This window comes from Cebus imitator, unplaced genomic scaffold (assembly GCF_001604975.1).
Source record: "Cebus imitator isolate Cc_AM_T3 unplaced genomic scaffold, Cebus_imitator-1.0 Scaffold267, whole genome shotgun sequence".
Taxonomy (NCBI): domain Eukaryota; kingdom Metazoa; phylum Chordata; class Mammalia; order Primates; family Cebidae; genus Cebus; species Cebus imitator.
This window is the reverse complement of record NW_016107582.1, coordinates 3,612,815-3,627,792: the sequence shown is the minus strand read 5'-3', so window position 1 is coordinate 3,627,792 and position 14,978 is coordinate 3,612,815. Positions and strand designations below refer to the sequence as shown.

The window sequence follows — 14,978 nt, the reverse complement described above, 5'->3', positions numbered from 1 at the left end:
TTCATGGACCAACTTATAATTAAAAACCAAAAACTTTGTAGGTGGTAAATCTCTATACAAATTATTTTTATTAGCATCCTGTGGAACAAGAGGTTACAATCACTGCTTGAGCTTCCACTCTTGCAGCTGGATGATCCCAGATGCATTAGGGGTTCAATAGATGTCTTGAGCTATGCCTGAAATGTTTTGGGTTCAAACAAAGAACATTTTGCCAAATCCTTCTTCCCCTTAATTTTTAAACATATGTATTTCAAGGGAAATTTGATTCATATGTTTCTGATTCATTTACACTTAAATCATGAAAATGTTATTTTGTAAAAGCTATTTGATGTCCAAGAAGCTTTCTGAACCTGTTTTATGAGTTTTCTTAAGTCCCTTTTCTTAAAACAGGAAGCTGCATTTTGCCAAGTACAAATAAACTCAAACACTAAAAAGGTTCAAGTTCAGTTTCCAACTCTGAACTCCAGGTTTTAAGTGCATTCTCAATTTAGGAAAATATATTTTTCCCACCCCTACAAAAATATGGGTGGAAGAAAAGACAGTAGTGATAAAACTGGGTAAAGATGTTCATAAGCATTATCCTTCTCAGAGCTATTTCCCTAGTTGTGAAACCATGAACTGTGTTAACAGGTGTTGTTGAAGCCATTAGATACAGGTGAATTGCAAATAAGAACATCTGTCTGCATGTTGATTCTCTAAGATGTGTCTAAATCTGTTTACTGTTTTTGTCACAGAAAACAAAACCTGAAAGTCTTAACATTTTAACTTCATTGTTTTACCTTTGACTGCCTTTAGGTCTTATTTGTTTTAGGAAAGGTGGGAAGAATCAACACAGTTTATTGAACAGAAGGGACTCATTGGAGACCCTGTAGGAGTTTTATGCCTGTACTATGATGATGTTGCATTATCAATTTAAAAATGTAATCGACACCTTTCTTGGAATTGGAAACATTCAGAAAATTATCTCTGGTTCATATTAAGAGGTCTCTTACTTGTTTGTTCCCCTCATTACTTTAAAGCAGAGGTGATTCAGCCTGACCCTTCCAGCTGTTTCACTTGTATAGAAAAAGGAGGCAAAGGAAATTTTAAGAGGGGTTTGGAGTTATTCCAAACAACTTCCTCAATGTTCTGCTTTACTGTATTTCAGTATAATAAAGTACTGTACCTTCAATACAATATACATTATTTCTTCATTACTACTGAGTAATAAAGTGACTCCTGGGATGATAGGTATTATCAAATGAAAATACTGTATTTAAACATTGCTAAACTGTCAGTTCAATGTAGAAGCTCCCATGCAATGACTGGGAACTTGTGGATCATGTAAAGGTAGAATGAATGTCAGTTCAATTTAAACATTGCTAAACTGTCAGTTCAACTGTAGACGCTCCCATGCAGTGACTGGGAACTTGTGGATCATATAAAGGTAGATTTGTTAAGCTTGCTAAGTAAGGGAAAGCAGCACCTTGACAGAGACTCTATCATGTCTCAACTGGGAAAATTTAAGGAAACCTACATGTAGAGCTTGGGGGCTGTTGTTAGTTATAGAGCTGTTTTAGGGCAGAAGTCAGTAAGCGAGGTTTAGGCAGATATTGGTAGAATTTTGTAAATTAGGAAAGTGGTAGGCTTGCCTTTGGAATGTGAGGTCATAAAGAGTTAATGTTAAATCAGTGTCTCTGTGTTCTGGAACATATGGTCTGACAGGAGCTGGTGTTGAAACATTTAAAGTTGTTTGTGGCCAGGTATGGTGGCTCATGCCTATAATCCCAGCACTTTAGGAGGACAAGGCAGGCGAGTCACCTGAGGTCAGACCAGCCTGGCCAACATGGTGAAACCCTGTTTCTACTAAAAATACAAAAAAATTAGCTGCGTGTGGTGGCACACACCTGTAAACCCAGTTACTAGGAAGGCTGAGGTAGGAGAATCGCTTGAATCCAGAATGTAGAGGCTGCAGTGAGCTGAGGTCACACCACTGCACTCCAGCCTGACAGAGTGAGACTCTATCTCAAAAAAAAAATTAAATTAAATTAAATTGGTTTGTATTGTATGTCATGGTTTGATATAATTTACCTGTATTGCAATTCATAATATAGTTTTACGGGTTGTAGTTTTTATTTTACAAAATAAGTAAGTAACATTTATTTATTGAGGGATTTTTTTTTTTTTTGAGATGAAGTTTTGCTCTTGTTGCCCAGGCTGGAATGCAATGGTGCAATCTTAGCTCACCGCAACCTCCGCCTCCTGTGTTCAAGCGATTCTCCTGCCTCAGCCACCCAAGTAGCTGGGATTACAGGCATGTGCCACCGTGGCCGGCTAATTTTTTGTATTTTTACTAGAGACAGGGTTTCATCATGTTGGCCAGGATGGTCTCGATCTCTTGACCTCCTGATCCACCCACCTCGGCCTACCAGAGTGCTGGGATGATAGGCGTGAGCCACCGCGCCCGGCTATTGAGGGATCTTAAATAATTTAAACTGCATCCTATTATCTAAAAAATTATTAAGTAATGAATTTTAATCATACTCTTTTCAGACAATATTCAAAATGTTAAGCATTGCTGGGTACCTATCTGTGTATCTATACCTGTGTTATATACATTATTCTTTTCCTTTACTACTGTGTTTTATTCACTCCGAGAACACATAATACTAACAGTAAAATGTCTTTGAGATTTTATATTGTATTTTGAACAATTCTGTGTTCATCCTAAATGAATATTTAATTGTTTCTACCCCACATTGCCTAGAATTTGTGCTCTCTCAACTACCAGAGCCTAATATGCTACTTAATAGTATCACAAACATTTGGAAGAGTCAAGAATTCCAATGCTGTTCTTAGAATGCTGATTTAAATGTAAAGAGATTTTTCAGAGAAAAAAAAACCTTATATAAGAGAACTCTCAAAATGATAATGTAGTAACCGGGAACTGTTGAAGGTCATATGGAAATCCTTTATTTAAAACAAAAAATTAGAATAAAAGCCTTTCCACACCTGGAAAGTTGACAACGGTCTTCCATAGTAAATCCTAATCTGAAGGCATGTAGAATAGAATAAACCTATCAAAAAGCCTTTCCAAGGGATAGGCGATATTTGCCGTTTTAAAGTTCAATCTTATTTGCTTTTACTGAGATTTATTATTCATTAGATAATGGTCATTGTTAGCCATAGTTTTACATTTAAAATTGCCCTTTGTGATACTTACATTGAAAAGATTCTTATTTTCCACTGGTCTCTAACAAGATGATTTAAAATTCAAATTGAGAGAATCTCCTAATACTCCATCCCTTTGTCTTCTGAGGCCTCATTAAATAATCGTAATAATAGCTCCCATCTACTCAGTATATTCCCTGTGCTGATATTTGGCCAGCATGAGCTCATGAACTCAAAACAATCTCGAGAGCTGTGCAGTTATTGCCTCTGTTCTAACGCAAGCCTAGGCTTCCCTGTGTTAGAACAGAGGCAGTAATTCTGGACTGCATTGCAGCCCCCCACCCATCTGAGGAGGAAGTCCATGCTCTTTCCATTCTGCTGTGCTTCCTTAAGCCAAAGAAATTCATATACACATTGTTTTATATTTTTTGTTCCCTACATTTAATTCTAGATACTATGTGGTCTAAGTTCTAGACAAAAAAATTTGAACTCCACAAAAGCTTTTTGAATGAAAATATTATAACTTTTTACTGCTAGTTATTCAAATAAAGAACTGTCATAGCTCTCAATATCAGAGCTGAAAGAGACAGAAATAATTTCAACTAACCCTCTCAGCGTACTAGGTTCTACTTATGAGGAAGTCAATATGATAGTACGATGTAGAAGAATTTATGAGCCAATAGACAGCTTTTAGAAAATATATTTCCCAATGATTTCAAGCCAATTACTTTCAAGCCAATTACTTTCCCATTTAAACTCAATCAGAAAATGTATTTTGAGGTGGTTGCTTTCCCAGATTTCTATATTTTGAGAGCCAAATAATTATATAACTTCTAAGATGGTATTATAAGTTCCATCTGTCATGACCAGGACATTTGTTTTGCTTTCTGAGACCTAAGCAGAGCATATGGCTGCTCCAGTTTCCTATTTGGGGGGTATTCTCTTAACCTGTGTATGTCCTTTCTCTGTTTTTTTCTCCAGGACTGCCCACCAGAAGCAGGTGACTTCCGAGCTCAGCAATGCTCAGCTCATAATGACGTCAAGCACCATGGCCAGTTTTATGAATGGCTTCCCGTGTCTAATGACCCTGACAACCCATGTTCACTCAAATGCCAAGCCAAAGGAACAGCCCTGGTTGTTGAACTAGCACCTAAGGTCTTAGATGGTACTCGTTGCTATACAGAATCTTTGGATATGTGCATCAGTGGTTTATGCCAGGTAAGTGCTGATTTGTTTTCATTCAACTTGCCCAGAGGGTTTTAGTCTTTGTTTAAGTGGTTTACATCGTCTCACCCTCTGAGTCACTCATATTTACACTTTTTAGAGTTTATAAATTATGAAATATTTGAAAATTAAGATGTGATTTCAGTGAAAAGTACAAGTGTTGTATTGTGTGAAGGAAAAGTGGACTGAGTTATTTTTCTTTCCTTGAGTATCACTTGAATATAAAATATAAAAATTTTTGAGTCATGTTTATCAGTTACGTACTAGACTTTGAAATTACCCCCTAGATTGGCTATTCCTGAAGAGTGTGTGAGTCTGTGTGTGTCTATTTGGAGGCCTTGATTTTCATTTACTCAGAGTTTCAGAGTAAATCAGGTAAGACCAATTCTAAAATCCCCAAGTAAACTGTAGGAGAACTTGTTGCTACTTTACTGTAATTTCAATTATATTGAAAATTCAGACAAACTGTAGAGAAAGTAATGAAAGAGCCAGCTAGGTTGGACTTCAGCCAGTTAAATCTTTAAAACAGGATTACAAAGAGGTTTGATTTCTGGTATCCATCCATTCATCAATGTCTACTTTAAATAGGGAATTAGTAAGGTAAAGAAGAGTTTGTATGCTTGTCATGCCTTTGCCATCTTTATTTTCAGGTCCATTTTTTGGATTAGGATGACCAGTCTAGTTTTTAGAGCCAGCAGTTGCTATTATTTTTCTGTGTGCTATCTTTGACTATATACTTTCATATTTCATGAAGCAGACACAAAATTTTGATAATACTTGCCTTTCCCAATATGATATTAGATGAAATTTTCTTTCTTCAGAATCTGTAATATCGTGGCTAGCAATATAAGAGAAATATAAAATACGTTTTAGTAATTTGTTATTTCAAATTCACGTTTGTTTAAAACTTACATCTATATTTGGATGTAAAGAAAAAACTGTAGTGTAAATTACTTTAAGAGATGTGAGATGTCAGGCAAGGTTTTATGTATACAAGAGAGAAACAGACATACTCAGATGTCATAAGGCTTAAAATCATGAGGCAGAGAAACTGGTCTCAGGAGAACGCAGATAATGAAACGTGTATCTGAAGGTTTCCTTATATACAAAAGATATATGAATTTCAGGTGTAAATTTTAATATGGAATTTTACTATTTTAAAGCTAGAAAGGGCCTTAGAGTTATTCAATCAGCATCCTAAAAAGCAATATATCTGAAAAATCATTTCTGATATTTGTTATTTACTTCCTCCTTTAGGACTCTTAGTGGTATTGAAATGAAATTATAAAATCTGAAAAAGCTTTAGGATTAGCAGAGAATTGTAAAGCAAATAGATTTAGATGGGGGAGCTGTGTTATAGGGAATGGCAAACAAAAAAATAATAACTCCTTCTGTATGTATACTGTTTGAGTAAAGCAAGGAAGATTTCCATTTTAGAAGTGAAAAAACTGAGGACCAGAAAATACGCATGATCTTCATGTATGTTTGGTCATGCCAGAAATGGGACTAAGTTTCAGATCTCCTGAGATTGAGTCCAATGTTATTGCTACTATATTACCCTGCCGAATGAACCAAAATAAACTAGACAGCTCAGCAAATTAGGTCTCATTTGTTTCTGCTGCATGGGAGTTCAATGTGGCATATTTTTCCTAAACTAATCCTGCCAGCTGGCTTCGTGTACCTTTGCAACTAAAAATGAATCTTATCTCAGTTGCTAAAGAATAAATTTCATATATAATAAATATGGAGTGATATCACTGGACTTTGGGTTGCAAGTATAAACATGCTTTAATAGATTCTTATAAGTACAACAGATTTGGGAGTAAATGTAATTTATACCGTATTTGAAAAGCATTGTGACTTATATATAGAAATAATGACTGGTTATTTTTATTATTTTCTTCATTTATTTGTCTTGTGAGAGGCAATCGTGTAGTGAAGGTGATGGAAAAACAGATTGCATTTAAGCACTAACAAGTAATTTAGTTTGGCGGGAGAGCCAGATAAGCTCCAGGTATGCGACAAGAAGAGGGGGGTAGTTTGGGAGAGAATCATGGAGGCTTCAATGGCAGACAGGACTATGGTAAACTGTGGATGACCAAGAAAGAGTTTAATGGTGGAAAAACATAATCAGAGCTCTGCTTTAGAAAGATTATTATAGCTACTCTTGCAAGAAACTTGGAGTGGAAGGCTCTGGAGGGAGACAGCAGCTTCGTTGGAGGCTTTTAGAGTGGCAAGTGATGCAAGGCATGAGCTTGGGCCAGGGCAGTGATAGCAGGAACAGAAGGAAAACCTAGTCTGAAACCAGGAAGGAGTTTTTATTTTTATTATAACTAGGGCAGATGGTAGAAAGCAAAAAATCAAACGTGATCACAGGATCAAAACCTGAAACTTAATATGGATTTGTAAGTGATGTCATGTTGGATTCTTTTTTTTAAAGTCAAGTTTATGAAGGTGTGTATAATTTACACAAAGTAAAATTCATCCTTTTCGTGTACACTTCTGTGAGTCTGGGTGACTTTGACAGCTCTGATTCAGACTATTTTTTACATTCCCTGAACCCCTCCCCACCACCAAATTTTCTCATGCTCCTTTGTAGTCATTTCCTCCCTGCTGCTGGCAACCATCTCCACATATTTGCCTTTTCCAGAACTTCCACGTTGGATACTTTTCTACCACTACCATCACAGCCTGTGTCTTCATGATTAAAACCTACTTATATTTTATAAAACGAGTAGAGAAACAGAGGATAACAAGATGATACAGGAGTAGAGATGGAATACTTACATGCAGTATGTGATCTTTTAAAAGAACAACAGTGAAGATACCAAAAGAAAAGCTGAAAGACACTGCCACCTCAAAAAATAGTTTAAATATATAAATTCCATTCTACTTAGACAAAAATCCTTCATTTAAATTGCACGTATACATTGATGATAAATATTTTCAGTCTTTGGTAATAAAAATTAAGAAAACCCTTATTTTTATATTTTTTAAAACATGTTCAGTAATCTTAAAGCTAAATTTTATTATTATTATTATTATCATTATTATTTGAAATGGAGTCCCACCCAGGCTGGTGTGCAGTGGCATGATCTCAGCTCACTGCAACCTCCGCCTCCCGGGCTGAAGCAATTCTCCTGTCTCAGCCTCTGGAGTAGCTGGGATTATGGGCGCATGCCACCACACCTAAATAATTTTTGTATTTTTAGTAGAGACAGAGTTTCACCATGTTGGCCAGACTGGTCTCAAACTCCTGACCTCATGTGATCCACCTGCAATTGTGCTGTTTTCATAAATGGCTTCTCTTAATTTCCTAAAGAAATCATTTCCCGTGTCAGATTTTTCCCTTTTCTTCCTTGTCTAACCTGTTTGTTAGGGATTCTTAGTTTTTTCTCTTGTTTTATTTTTGTCTTATTATAATTTGTTTGGGTGAGCTGCTTCAAATATTTTTGAGCATAGGCAGATATAAATCATAAGTAAACAAATCATACAAGTAAACAAATGTTTGGATTTAGACATAGTCCTGCCTTGATAGAAAATGGCAGCATAGCTATAGAAATTTGTCATTCATATGCACTAATCTTTATTTCAAGTACACCTGTTTAATACTCTACAAAGAGCCACATTCTCATGACTCTTTGAGTCTTTAACTCTTAAATAGAATATTTGAGTCCTGAACTTTCTAGAGCCAGAAGGTAGCTTAGCAGTTCACAGATACTGCTGTTTCACAGAGGAGGAAACGGAGACCTGGAGACTGTCCTGAGATCACAAATAATTTGGGTGACCTGTATTTATTGTAAATTTGCTTCAGGAAAATTCTAGAATCATTGCTATTTATAATACATTCCTAATTCTTACTCTGTAATAGTAGAGCATCTAACAAGGCAGTAATAGCAAAGATAATAGCTTCCATTTTTGAGTGACTACCATATCTAGGTACTTTTTTTCAAATATTTACAATTCTGCATATTAGACATTATTATCCTTATTTCACAGATAAAGAAACTGGAGGCTCAGGTAGATTTTATATCTTTCCCAGAGATTCCCAGTTCTGTCTGACTTCAAAATTCCTATTCCTTCTGGTGAGGCCAGGTAGACAGAGGCTCCAATCATTTGGAAGTTGTCCCCAAATTTGGCTACCTATCAGAATCACCTGGAGAGCTCTTAAAAGACTCAATTCTTAGGGCTTGTCTTCCAGAAATTCAGATTTATTAATTCTATGTATTGAAAACACTTTCCTTATCATTCTATTACAGCCAGATTCACTTACAGATTGGAAAGCAGACAGAATAATCTGGGCACTTTGGTAGGCTGAGGTGGGCGGATCACCTGAGGTCAGGAGTTCAAGACCTGCCTGGCCAACATGGCAAAACCCTGTCTCTACTAAAAATACAAAAATTAGCCAGGCATGCTGCCTGGTGCCTATAGTCGCAGCTACTTGGGAGGCTGAGGTGGGGAGAATGGCTTGAACTGCAGAGGCAGAGGTTGCAGTGATCTGAGATGCACCACTGCACTCCAGCCTGGGCGACAGAGCAAGATTCCATCTCAAAATAAAAATAAGTAAATAAAAATAAGACATTAGTTGGAATTTAGCTCTTCTTTAACAAACTGTGTAATCTTGGTCAAGTTACTCACCCTCCCCAAGCTCTATTTTTTAATCTGTGCAAAATGGATCATCTCCCAGACCATAGTGTACCAAGTGAGATAATACATGTGAAAATATTTAATAAACTGTAAAGTGCTGTAGAAATGCATAAGACTCTGAAAATTTTGAGTTGGAAATAATATTAAATTAGCGGTTCTCTGTATAAGATTTTATAACCCTGTAACATTTCAAAAACTTTCCAGAATGTGATAAAGTAACAAACTTCTTAATTGGTTAGGTAATGACTTTCAAAAAACAAAGAGACCTTCCACCATGTACTTTCCCCATCATCACTTCACAATCGAAACGTTCATAACAAGAAAGTGGTAAGAACCTAATTTCAGAATAAAGGACAATTCTTTGAACTGAAGATAGCTTGTCTTATGAGAAAGCTGCTACCCCTTACTTTTCGGTTTTTTTCCAGAGCACAGAAATCATCACTAGTAGTGCTTCACAGCACAGTGTTTAAAAGCAGGGCCTACATTGTATGATTTTCCCGGGATCCTATGGCTAGTTAATGACAGAATAGAGGTCAGAGAGTGCCAGTGTTTTCAACATTTTCTAACTATGCTCCCGACATTGTTTCTTCAGTTTATCCCATGGGCTGAGATTTTGTCTAGCTGTAATTCTGCCATTAATAGTATAAAAACAATAGGTTTATTGAACACACCTTTTCAAACCACATTCTCCCCCTTTCCCTCCCTGTCTTCCTCCTAGAATCTGATAATCATCCCCAGGGGGTTACTATGTTCTCCCTCTTCACCTTGCATCTCAGACTGAGAAACACTGGGATTCTTATTTTCTCATTATCATTCTAGACTAGATGAAGTTGGAGAGAAGGCTGAGCTAGGGAAGCAATTTGTCATTGTATGTATAGACATAGTAAAGGACAGAGGCTCTGGAATCATACTGTCTAGGTTGGAATGTAAGCTCACCACTCATTGGCATGTGCCTTTGAGCAAGTTCCTAAGCCTCAGTTTCTTCATCTGCAAAATGAGAATGATAATTGTAAGAATGGGATTAGAGTGAAGATTAAGTAATCAAATACATTTAAAGAACTTACTATGAACTTGGGGAATACTACTAGTATTAATTGTACCCAAGTTATTTCTTATCTTTTTCTTTGTCTTCCTTACAGCCTTTCTGAGTGCATGATTTAATATGGTTATACATACCAAAGGGATAATGACTTCCTAATGAATGAACAGATCTTCTGTTAATTTCATATTGCAGTCATCTTTTGCAAATAACTCCACATTGTACAATTACCAACTCCTGATCCAGGGCAGTGAATTGCATCCTGCACAAAGTTAATGAGCCATCACAAATAGGATCAGTTCTATTAGTACTGCTGCTGTTATTCATTTATTTTCATTATCCAAATTACCCCTATTTATATTTGTTGTAAAACACAAAGCTGGTTTCTGTTTTAAATACATTTTTAAAAGAGTAGCATAAATTTACAGATAGAACATGTGCTGCTGTTAAAAATAATTTTGAGGTTATTTTGAGAGCAAATAGAGAAAAGTATGTTTTATTTTTATAATTAATAGAATTCATCAGCTGATACCTAATATATGTATATCAAAAGAAAAAGTATGATTATAAATAAGCCCTTTTATCATGAATCTGCATATTTGTAATATTGCTTATTTCTATTTCAAAAAAATCAATCATTTCAAAAAGGAAAAGAAGAATTCCTTTCAGGTAATGCCTTATATAAGATTGTTTTAAACTGAATAATACAGTATAGAAATAAGCAGTAAATTGAATCACAGAGTTTTGATGTCTATACTTTATTCTGGCAACATTAAAATGAACCACATTTCTAACAAAGAAGTTCTTTTCATTTTTAATAATCCCTGTGGTGAGTCGTTTGAAATGAATTGAATGGAATGATTATTTCTCCATCTCTGTCTGTGACCTAAGTCACTAGTATCAAATGTCCACCAGTTATTCCAAAGGTGGTGATGTCAGAAATAAGGTGTTGGACATTTTTTCTTCTGTACTTTATAATGTAATTCCACATGGAAGTATGGCATTGCTTAAAATATTTAATGCATAGTCTTTCTTATTCTCTTCTTTTCATAGTACAGATAGAACTAACTACTACTTACTAGTTGAATTTCCTTAGTTTCTGAACCTTGTTTATACATTCTTTCAATAATCTGCTCTATGTTGATTACTGAGGATATAAAATTGATTCAGACCTCTTTCCATAGGAATAATACATTTTTAGAGTTATTATGCTAAATACTGAAAATACATCAATGGACAAATATGCTAAATACTGAAAATACATTAATGGACAAGAAGGAACAAAAGAAAACCATAGTCCTTGCCCTCCCAGAATTTTACTCTGAGGTGAGATAAGTATATAGGGAAGGGTACTATGTCGTCACTATACTATATTCCCCTCACGGTAGATGGGAAGTGCTTTCTAAAATATAGATTTAGTTTCATTTCTCATCTGCTTGAATCATTTCAATTGCACTTTTTTGCCTTCAGGTTAAAAAAAATCCCAAATTCCTTTACATGGTGGCTTAAAGCAACAGAAATGTATTCTCTCACAGTTCGAGGCTAGAAGTCAAGAATCAAAGTGTCATCAGGACCATGCGTTCCCTGAGGCTCTGGGTGGAATCCTTCTTTGCCTCTTTTGCTTCTTCCTAACTTCTAATAGTAGCCATCAATCCTTGGTATTTCTTAGCTCGCAGCTGCAGCACTCTAATTTCTGCCTCTGTTATCACATGGCATTCTAGCCTCGGCGTCTGTGTCTTCACCTCTTCTTATAAGGACAACAATCATATTAATTAGAGCCCACTCTAATGACCTGTGAATTCATCTTAATTTGGTTACATCTGCAAAGATTGTGTTTCCTAAAAAGGTCACATTTATAGGCATCAGAGGTTTTGGCTTTAGCTTATCTTTTGTGGGGGACACAATTCAACCCATGACAGCAGGCTGCCTGGCTCCCAAATTAACGTCCTTCCCAAGTGACAAATATTCACCTGATCCTAGTGCCCCAAAAGTTTTAACCCATTTCAGCATCAACTCTAAAATATTATCAACTCAAAAAGCTCCAAATTTTATCAGCTGAATCAGCTATGGGTGAAACTTGGATAGAGTACATCCTGGGGTGTCATTTGTCTCCATCTGTACACATTTGAAGCCAAAAATCAGTTATCTGCTTCCAAAATGCAGTGGTGGGACAAGTGGAAGAAGCATTCCCATTCCCACTTGAAAAGGGAAGAATAGTTCCTAAGCATGTCTGATACCCAGCAGGAAAAAAATACACTAGATTTCAAGGCCTGAGAATAATTCCTGGGGCTCGATGCTTCATTCTGTGTGCCTGCCAAGGAGGCGGACCTGCCCTCTCAGCTCAAAGAGCTCAAGTCAGCCCAAGTCTCTGCATCTGTGGCTCAGACTTCAGAGTCATTCTTCTTTCACTTTGTCCCGCCTCTGGGACATTTATTCTACACTGTCAGTATTTCTGCTGGTATGAAATTCTCAGAAATCATATCATTCTTTCTTGCAATGAACAGGTGTCCAAGCCATCAAACAAGGGAGTCCTCTACAGTTTTTTCCTGAATAACTGCATCTCTATTCCTGGCTTCTGTTAAGATGGTTGAGGATTTCATGAGTCACATGCCTAATTTCTTTAGCAAATGGTTGTCTAGCCACAACCTTAGCCCTGCTACCAGAGCCCACTACCTGAGTAAGCTGAAAATGTTTCAAATAATCAAGTGCTAATACCTTTCTGCTTAACAGTTCATCTCTCATTTTATCTCTTTGCTCTCACATTTCACTGCAAGTACCAAGGAGAAACCAGGCTGTAGCATCCTTACTGTGCTTGGAAATCTACTCAGCTAAGCACCTAAGTTCATCTCTTGATATGGTTTAACTGTGTCCCCACCCAAATCTCTGACCTTGAGTTGGAACTCCCACAATTCCCACAGGTCATAGGAGGTACCCAGTGGGAGGTGACTGAATCATGGGGGCAGGTCTTTCCTGCACTGTTTCGTAATAGTGAATGAGTCTCACAAGATCTGATGGTTTGAAAAAGGCAAATTTCCCTGAACAAGCTCTCTTCTCTTGTCTGCTGCCATGTGAGACATGTCTTTCACCTTCTGCCATGATTGTGAGGCCTCCCCAGCCACATGGAACTGTAAGTCCAATAAACCTCTTCTTTTGTAAATTTCCCAGTCTCAGGTATGTTTATAAACAGCGTGAAAATGGACTAATATAGTAAGTTGGTACCAGTAGGGTAGGATGCTGCTGAAAATATACCTGAAAATGTGGAAGCAACTTTGGAACTGGGTAACAGGCAGGAGGAAAAAGTGGTTTTGTGGGCCAGGCCTAGAGTCCCAAGCTGTATACAGCCTAGGGACTTGGTGACCTGCATCCCAGCCACTCCAGCCATGACTGAAAGGGGACAATGCAGAGCTCGGGTGATAGTTTCAGAGGGTGCAAGCCCTAAGCCTTAGGAGCTTCCATGTGGTGTTGAGCCTGTGAGTGCACAGAAGTCAAGAACTGAGGTTTGGGAACCTCTACCTAGATTTCAGAAGATGTATGGGAACACCTGGATGCCCAGGCAGAAGTTTGCCACATTGGCAGGGCTGTCATGGAAAACCTCTGCCAGGGCAGTACAGAGGGAAATGTGAGGTCGGAGCCCCCACACATAGTCCCTACTGCAGCACCACTTAGTGGAGCTGTGAGAATAGGGCCACCATCCTCCAGACCCCAGAATGGTGGATCCATTGACAGCTTACACTGTGTGCTTGGAAAAGCCACAGAAACTCAATACCAGCCTGTAAAAGCTGGAAAAAAGGCTGCCCAAGACCTTGGGAGCTGCCCAAGACCATGGGAACCCACCTCTTGTGTCAGTATGACCTGGATGTGAGACGTGGATTTAAAGGAGATCATTTTGGAGCTTTAAGATTTGACTGCCCTGCTAGATTTTGGACTTGCATGGGGCCTGTAACCCCTTTGTTTAGGCCAATTTCTCCCATTTGGAATGGCTGTATTTACTCAATGCCTGTATCCCCATTGTATCCAGGATGTAACTAACTTGCTTTTGATTGTACAGGCTCATAGGCAGAAGAGGCTTGCCTTGTCTCAGATAAAACACTGGACTGTGGACTTTTGAGTGAAGGCTAAAATGAGTTAAGAGTTTGGGGGACTGTTGGGAAAGCATTATTGCTTTTGAAATATGAAGACATGAGATTTGGGAGGGGCTGGGGCAGAATGATACAGATTGGCTGTGTCCCTACTCAAATCACATCTTGAATTGTCACTCCCACAAGTCCCACGTGTAGGAGGAGGATCCCAGTGGGAGGTGATTGAATTATGGGGACAGGTCTTGTGCTGTTCTCGTGATAGTGAATGAGTCTTACAAGATCTGATGGTTTAAAAAAAAGGAATTCCTCTGCACAATCTCTTTGTCTGCCACCATGTGAGGTGTGCCTGTCACCTTCTGCAAATGCCAGCACCTTCATTGTGAACTTCCCAGTCTCCAAAATTGTGAGGGAATAAATTTCCATTTGTTATAAATTACCCAGTGTCAGGTATTTTGTTATAACAGCACAAATATTCTTTGGTAACATCTATATTTCTATCAATTGTCTCTTCAACCTAGGTTTTTTTTTCTGAATTTTTTTCTCTCAAAATTCTTCTAATCTCTACCCATTATCCAACCCCAAATCCAGAAAGTGACATCCCATAGAAATTCATTTATTTTGTAATATTTTGGCCAGGCACGGTAGCTCATGCCTATAATCCCAGCACTTTGGGAGGCCGAGGCAGGCAGATCATGAGGCCAGGAGTTCAAGACTAGCCTGGCCAATATGGTGAAACCCCATCTCTACTAATAACACAAAAATTAGCCTGGCATGGTGGCATGTGCCTGTAGTCCCAGCTACTCAGAAGGCTGAGGCAGGAGAATAGCTTGAACCCGGGA

At 37.7% G+C, this 14,978-nt stretch overlaps 1 protein-coding gene across 2 annotated transcripts in view; it reads left to right on the top strand.

The window, feature by feature from the left end:
- Positions 1 to 4,136: 4,136 nt before the first annotated feature.
- The window catches only part of ADAMTSL1 (ADAMTS like 1), a 330,890-nt gene continuing 320,048 nt past the window's right edge, over positions 4,137 to 14,978 (top strand). Inside the window, exon 1 of one of the 2 annotated variants that reach the window (XM_017500657.2) lies at positions 4,137 to 4,368. In XM_017500657.2, coding sequence (XP_017356146.2) covers positions 4,345 to 4,368 — 24 coding nt within the window. In that variant the 5' untranslated portion in view covers positions 4,137 to 4,344. The remainder of the gene's footprint in view (positions 4,369 to 14,978) is intronic. The other variant, XM_017500658.2, reaches the window with a different exon arrangement.